Source organism: Doryrhamphus excisus, linkage group LG23, assembly GCF_037039965.1.
Source record: "Doryrhamphus excisus strain RoL-2023G ecotype Guam linkage group LG23, RoL_Dexc_Guam_v1.1, whole genome shotgun sequence".
Lineage (NCBI taxonomy): Eukaryota > Metazoa > Chordata > Actinopteri > Syngnathiformes > Syngnathidae > Doryrhamphus > Doryrhamphus excisus.
Window position 1 is genome coordinate 7010567 of NC_136379.1, and position 8089 is coordinate 7018655.

The following is an 8089-nucleotide window of genomic DNA, read 5'->3' on the forward strand; positions in this document are numbered from 1 at the left end:
TGGCTCTCGAGCGACGGCCTTGTTGTCCAGGAAGGTTTTAATGTAATGGCCGCCGTCGTCAATCAGCGGAATGAATGCGTGGCCGCGCGGCCTCCACCTCCATCAATCTGCTGTTGCATTCTGGGAGCGGCTTCCTTTTCACTTGTCGCTGACTGTTTGCTTGCCTTATAATTTACCTCCGCTTTAGCGAGCGTTTGTGCGACGTCAGCCGGTGCCGTGGAAACGCCACGAGCGCTCGCCATCAACCGACAACTGCGACTATCCTTCAGCGTATTACCATGTTGCTTAAAGTTTCTTCAACTTTTCACTCGTTTGTTCGGGCGGGTGTCCGACATTTACGACCGACAGCTTGTCCGCTATTCTTCCATACTCCCGATTCATCATTTCTAGTCACTGATCCCAAGTCCTGATTCCAACCTCTGCAAATCCGCTCCAAAGATTAATTCAGCTACCTGTTGGATCTTCTTTTGCTCAATTTTCCAAAAAGAAAATACAGCGGAATTCTGTTCAACCCATCTATGTGGACCAAGTCTTCAAGTCCCTGTCCATGGTAACCAGTACAGCACCAGTACATTACATACAGTGGTCCTACACTGCAGTACCAGTGTGGACCACAGTAAGTATCAGCTAAAACTGTCTCTGGCCTTGAACCAGATCTTGTCCCGGGACGTGAAATTAGCGCAGAACTCGCTTAAGTCGACTCTGTTTAAGTCAATAACTCATCTGAATCCAGTAACTCATCAAGTTGACGTTAATGTTGATGTAAAATTTGACAGCCAAGGGGTCATTTCTTTGAAAAAAATTCTAGTACAGTCGAACCCGTTTAAGTCTTCGTTTATGTCGACAATCTGTCTAAGGTTTAAGTAGACTAGACCCAATTTATGTCGACGTCGCTCAGATGATGTTGACATAAGACATAAACTTGTTGTTATACACTCAAAATAGGACATTTCTTGTAGCACAGTGGAACCCGTTTATGCTGACAACCCGTCTAAGTCATGGATCAGTTATGTTTGACGTGCTGTCGCAGAGCGCAACCCGTTTGTTATCGTTGTCGCCCCCTGGACTAGCTGATGGACATCGACACAAGTGGCTGCTGACATACACTACAGATGAACCCTTTTATGTCTACAATCCGTCTCAGTCGACCAACTCATCAAGTACTGGTCCACCGTGTTCTCCTTAAGTGCTTGCTTATACCGACATCGGTATACGTACATGGTCAACCCGGTATACATTGTCGATATAAAATATGAGACCCAAAGAGGTCATTTTCTACAAAAAAAGTACTATTAAATTCAGAATTATTGCTAAGGAGCGTGAAACAACAAACAACATAACTGCTGTACTTTCTTATTACACAGCATCAAAGGATGTAGCCTACACAGTGACTTCCTGTTCAGTGCAAAGTAAGCAATATATGCATTATGAAATAAGGGAAAACAACTTTCCTCCAGCACCCTGACTACTGTGGAGCACCCATGTTTTTTTCCTTTATTTTGAAGACCCAACTTGACCGGCTATAGGATGAATTTGGGCAATGTTGCTCTAGGGTTGCTGAAAGTTTTTTCTTGAAAGTTAAAATAATGGAAACTACATAGGAGAGTGTCAGGAAAAACGGGCCAAATGCGGTACTTTCCCTGGTGAAAGGGGGAGGGGGGGCTTGACGTGTTCAAAAGGTTCCACTGTAAACAACTTTGCACTATACTATCTTAAACTAGTGTGCCAATCAAACGTAAGTTTAAGGGCAAGGGAAAGTAAAAAATTTTTTTGTAATCCTGCAAAGTAAGCAATGCCATCATGACTTTGTGTGTAAGCGTTTCCAAAAGTGTGTGTGTGTGTGAGTGTGTGTGTGTGTGGGGAGGGGGGGCCAGGGGTGCTCCTTGTTGAGTCGCGGTTGTGTCTCGTGTCACAGAGTCTTAATCCTGTCAGAGCTGCTCTCTGCACAGACCTCTCACTCCACTGCTTTTCTTTTTTATCACTTGTTTTCTTTTCTGCTTTTCATTCTCTCGTGTTCGCCGGGGCGAGGGGGGAAAGCCGGGGGGATTTGGGGAGGGTGACGGTTCAGGACTTGGATGAGCGCGGGTTGGGGGGGCGGGGGGTCGTCAACATTAAATTAGTAAAAGTTGCACAAAGGAAATGAACATGTGGAAAACTGCAAATATGATGATGTCAAAGGAGGACAGTACATCACAGCATATCATAGCAGTCAGACCGGGCTGATCTTCCGGCCATGCAATTGCTCATTGTATGACTTTACATATTAGCACGCATGTTGTGATTTTTGCCATCACTGGAGGCCACTTCAATGTAAACAAAAGTGCACATTAGCCAACAATATGGCGGCTGTGACGTGTTTGTGCACGCTGCCAATACACGTCACGCCATGAAGACGTGCACACCTTGGAGCTAGCATACAGTTTGTTGCTATATTTCTATTGTTTTGATCAACACATGGTGAATTGTGCTGACGTTATCAGAGTGTGTGTGTGTGCGAGGATTAGGGCCGTGCACGCTTGTTGGGTGTCGTGCACGCGTTGATTAGAATGAGAAAAAAAAGAGCACAAAGAGTTGAATGGAACTATTCACTTTGATATATTGCACATGGACGCGCACATAGTGTAATGATTTCTTAATGACGCTGCAGGCTTCCACACCCGCGCGCACGCGGACAACGTTTTGTCTCCTGTTCGGGACTTTGTGTCACGTGACGAAAAGTTAGCGGGGGCGCACAGCGTGCACGTGGCTGGCCCGGCCGCGGGCGCCTCCGATTGGTTGGCGGAGATTGGTGGCACGCTCCTCGTGCCCGTGGGCTGGTTATGCAAATGAGCAGCTCCCGCGGCACGGGGCAGACCTGCGGTTCCATTCATCTTCGTCGTCCCGGGGGGGCGAGGCGGGGGCGCCCATTGTCGTGCGCGGTATAAAAGCGCGGGCTGAGGCCGGTCGTGTGCCACATTCGCATGAGCACCAGACACTCGCGTGCCAATCCAAAATTGTGCTCCGCACGCGCCTCAGCTCACCTGACCCGACATCTTCCTCAGCGCCGACACATGGACGCGTACGTGCACGACATCGACAGCAACAGCTGCGACTTTTTCCCGCTGACCGACGACGAGGACTCCCGCGCCAGCACGCGCTCCGCTTCCCCGCCTCGCACCCAGCAGAAGAAGCGGCGGCGCGGTCGTGCGCGCAGCGAGGCCACCGTGCACGTCGTGAAGAAGAACCGGCGCCTGAAGGCCAACGACCGTGAACGCAACAGGATGCACAACCTGAACGACGCCCTGGACGCGCTGCGAGGGGTTCTTCCTGCGCTTCCGGATGAGAGCAAGCTGACCAAGATCGAGACCCTGCGCCTGGCGCACAACTACATATGGGCCCTGTCCGAGACCCTGCGCATAGCGGACCTCGCCCTCCACGACCACCAGAGGCCCGCCGCCGAGCCCTGGTTCTCCTGCAGGTCCTCACCTTCTTCGTCGTCGTCCTCCTCGTCCTCATCCTCGCCGCCGTCATCATCGTCATCTTCGCCGGCGTACAGCGCTTGCAGCCCGGGCAGTCCTCACGCGCACGAGGACGCGCTCTTCGGCCTGCGGGCCTTCGTTCCGGGGGTCTTCTGACGGACCGGAACCTGCAGCAGAACATTCAGAACCTCATGGAGCGCCACTTGACCGCAAGTGCTGGACTAAAGAGTGATGCGTGCGCGTGCTCGTCACAGTACTCACGTGCACTTTTTCCCCCCTTTTTTCTTTTCTCGGGGCTTCTTCCACGTGAGATGGGTGGGAGGTGAAAGGTCAACTTTACAATTAGTTGTGTAAAAAAGAGAAGAAAAGAGCGTGAAATCCACTTTGACAAAAGACTCATTGATTATTCATGACCTCTTGATCATTTCTATATCTTTATTTATTATCATCCAATGTTGTTGGCTCGTTGTGATTTGTACATAAAAGATTTTATTCTATTTACTCACAGTCACTTTCATCACAATAAAGTTCTAATTTTCTAGAAAATAAACCTCTTCTGTGTCCCTCTCTTACATACATTATATCATCATGTTATTGTAATGCCTTTGTAAATAATAACATAAGTTATAAGTTATGGGAGCAGTGCTTTTATTTTTAATAACGCTCGATATTGGCTTTCTTAACGATATCGTCCAGCACTGATACCAATATTGGCAGCAGCTCAATATTGTTCTGTGATATTAAATGCTATGCTTGTCACCATCTGTCACTGGCATACACTGGATACGAACAAAGATATATTATTTGTAGTAAATAAATTGTACTTCTCTGACCAAATAAGTAAACTTGAAGTAATTCTCACGGCACACTACTGTGCTGCAGCACAGTGACTGGAAATCACTGCTTGTATACTTGTAAGCCATATTTGCCATATTTGTAAGCCATAACTTCTGCAATATAAACTAATGAACATTTTTACATTTTAGGGGGGCTTATTGTATTTAGCCATTTAGTCTTTATAGTAGTTGTACTCTGAGGGTATCAAGATTTCACGTCCGCGGGTCGTTCTTTTCTTCCATTTTCTATTAGAGATTGTTGTGCATTAGGATCCGGGTGAGCTGGAGCCTATCCTAGCTGGATTTGTGTATTTATGTACAATTGCATTTACAGTTACATGCGCGGGTGTTGCACAAAAACCTGCATCCACACACTCACGTATGACGATGGGTCTGTCATATTTGAACCAATTATTGACTGTCTTTAAGGAAACAGATGGTCTCACACACACACACACACACACACACACACACACACACACACACACACACACACATACACACAGGAGGTCAGGAGGACTGGCTTTTGATCCAGATCAGAGGTCCAGTTGGCCTGTATGCTCCCTCAGGCGACATCAGACACACTTCACGATCGCACTGTGACCTTCAACCTCGGCCTTGCACCGAGCCAACAAAAGAGACTAAATGCAGGTGACAAGGTGCTCTGCTCTCTGCTCACTTGTGTGGAGAAGCGCAGAGCCGTAGGCAAACAAAGACCAAATAATGGTATCATAGCCACATCCAGAAATACCATCAATGAATAACAACAAATGTTAGTGCATACACCTTTAAAGAGGAAGCAGCTGATCAATAAGGTTGATTATTGATTATATGATTAGTGTTGGGCATCATTTGGAAGATTACGGTTCCGATTCTCCATTTAGAATCCGGCTCTTAATGATTTTCAATTCTGGTGCTATTAAGAGCAAAAGGCCCCTGGGCCACACTTTGCAAACCCCTGGCTTAATTATATGCTAAAAGCAATGCAAGGTAGGTCGAAATATGCTATGTAGTTAAATAATTTAATTGAGCTTTGGGTTTTTGCAGAACACTTAGTTTAATTTTGTGTTGAGAATATGCCACAGGACAATTAAAAATTAACCGTGGGTCACAAATGGCCCTCGGGCCGGACTTGGAACACACCTGTTGAATACTATACACAACATTGTCTACAAATTGACATGATATTAACACACTGCTAGTCATGATATTAACACACAGATTAACTATGTAGTCATAGTCTTCCCGATGTCCACTCACTTTCAGCTGTTTGAAAACAATCCAAGAAAGCTATTAAAAATGAGAACACCTTACCTGCTGAAGCTAGCTAGCTAGTAGCTATTAGGCTGGCTACCCTTTCAGATACTGTATCTGTGCCACAGAAAAACATGTTACATTCAAGCGAAAGAGGTGATTTATAGAGTCAAGATGTGGGGGCGACTGAGTTATGGCTAAATATGTTTTACTATTTAATTATTTAAACTCTTACGTGAGCTTAACTACAACTCCTGGCCACTGTTTTCTTCTTCTGGTTTCAGAAAGCGAACATTGACTCATTACTGCCCTCACAGGCCGTGGTTGGAATTGCAACCATCACCTTTGTATGCGCTGTTTATTTCATGCTTGAAATGAGTTGACAGTGACGTTCTAACTCCTTTTTGATGTGTTCAGTTTTTAAAGCATATAAAAATATAAATTATATCTTTTTAATCCTAATTTTTGCCATAATGTAATTAATGTTCTTGCGTGTTACTAGTGCTAACATTACATACAACATTGCAATAATAGTTGTAATGGCAGTTGTGTTTATAGCTTAGAAATGTTTAGCTGTTTGACACTAGCCCGCTTTGTTTCTGTGTTGGTCGACTTTTAAGCCTGGCAAAAAGTCAATTTATGAGCGTGATGATGAAGACGAGAGAGACAAGAGGCTGGTTAATGTTCGCCTTTTTTCATTCAACATGTTGTAAATTCCTACACATTGTTTCTGCAACCACACTTCACTCTTTTGTTTCACACCATACACCTCTCTTCCTCCTCCTCCTCCTCCTCCTCCTCTGGTCACAAAGAGTGACAGTAGAATTGAACAAGATAGATGTGCATCATTGTCCTCAAGCGTGGATGGCGTCAGCATTGTGGCCTGCAGTACCTTAATCAAAGTCCAAAATACAGGAAATTTAAACCATTTAAAAACGGGATGGCGATGGGCCAAAATATGGGAGTTTCCTGGGAAAAACTAGAGGGCTGACACGTATGTTTCTGTGTTTAGTGCATGGAGATTGGCTGTGTGGCGGGACAGGAAGCGGTGGAGGGTGGCGATGAGGAGAAAGCACTCATGTTTGTTGTGTGACGAGAGAGCGACGAAGAGGACGAAGAGGACGAAGAGGTTGGTTTCTCTTCACTTCCTCCATTCAGGTTGACTCTGCCCCCCCCCGACCGACCGAGGCAGCACCTTCTTGTCTGCTCTGCACAGGTTTGTCATCTTAGCCACTCAGGGAAAAAAATTAACTTGAAAAAAAAACACTTTTTTTAAACTTATAATACTCAAGTGAGAGGCGTGGCTGTAGGTACACTACATGGGCGGAGTCTAGGATGAATGTCTTCATTGATGTGACCTCCCGGAGGGTCGGAGGTCAGCAGGTCGACAGGTAGAAGTGCACACTTGAGGACTCTTAAGGACACACTCCATCGCCTCTTCGCACACACACATTGCCTGGGGGCGTGATGGTGCGGGGGTAGGGGGCACCGAGTGACAGGAAAGTGTCAATCAAGAGAGCAACCATGCAACATGAACACACACACACACACGCACAGCTAATGGCGAGTCATTTTGTCTATGAGTGTGTTAAACAGGAAGTGAACATTGTATAAGTTCATCAGGGTGCCTCACAGGTGGGGAGGTTGTGGGGGTGTCCTCCTCAGATAGACATCAGGAAACTGAAGCTGGGAGCTGCTGTTGCTCTGGAGTGAAACAGATGGAAGTTTCTGCCCTCTGCTCTGCAAGATAACCTCTGACTCCCCCAACCCCACCCTCCTTGTGTCGCTGATTGCACCTGTAATACGCCCCCCCCTCCCCACACACACACACACACACCTCAGGGCAGTGTAGAGTTTCACCCTCAGCAGACTTCTGCTCCTCACTAATTGCTTCATTTATCTCAGCAGGTCACCAACAGGAAGTGGTCACATGATGAAGAGCCTTCTTTTGAAGGTTGTGCTAAACTTAAATGTGTACAAATAAAATACTATTATAAGTTCACAATGACAATGTGGACTCAATGCAAGGTCCAGGAAGTAGTCACATCCACATTTGTGTCTCAAATGGGATACTTCCGTCGGTACACCAAGTACGCACTTAGCACCCTCAGAAGAAGAAGAGGAAGCAGGTAAATATTGCCATAGTAATTCCTTAGTACACGGTGTACACAGTATATTTATTAAAGGGCACAGTGATGGGCATTTACCACCCTCAATAGTCATGGCTATGTAGCGGAATGGGGGGGCGAACTTGGATGGTTGCAATCCACACAACACTATCAAGACACTACATACCTAGTGTACACAGTATACATATCGAAGTGTGCAGTTATGAACACCCTCATCAGTCGCCATCTTGGCTATGGGCTAAGTAGTGGAAGGGAATGGTGCTAACTCCACTCCAGTGGTTGCAATTCACACTTAAAAAGGAGAAAGAAGAAAAATTAGGAGCAGGAAACAAAGTACTCAGTGTACATAGTATACTTAACGTGCACAGTAAAGGACACCCTCATTAGTTTAGGGTAGAGGCTACCTAGAGTG

General features: G+C 46.1%; 1 protein-coding gene across 1 annotated transcript; it reads left to right on the forward strand.

Annotated features, from left to right (window-relative positions):
* The first annotated feature begins 2848 nt into the window (after window positions 1-2848).
* Window positions 2849-3992, forward strand: neurog1 (neurogenin 1). The gene has a single exon (XM_058064077.2). The coding sequence runs from the start codon at window positions 2961-2963 to the stop codon at window positions 3612-3614; it is 654 nt and encodes a 217-aa protein (XP_057920060.1). The 5' UTR covers window positions 2849-2960; the 3' UTR covers window positions 3615-3992.
* The last annotated feature ends 4097 nt before the right edge of the window (window positions 3993-8089 follow it).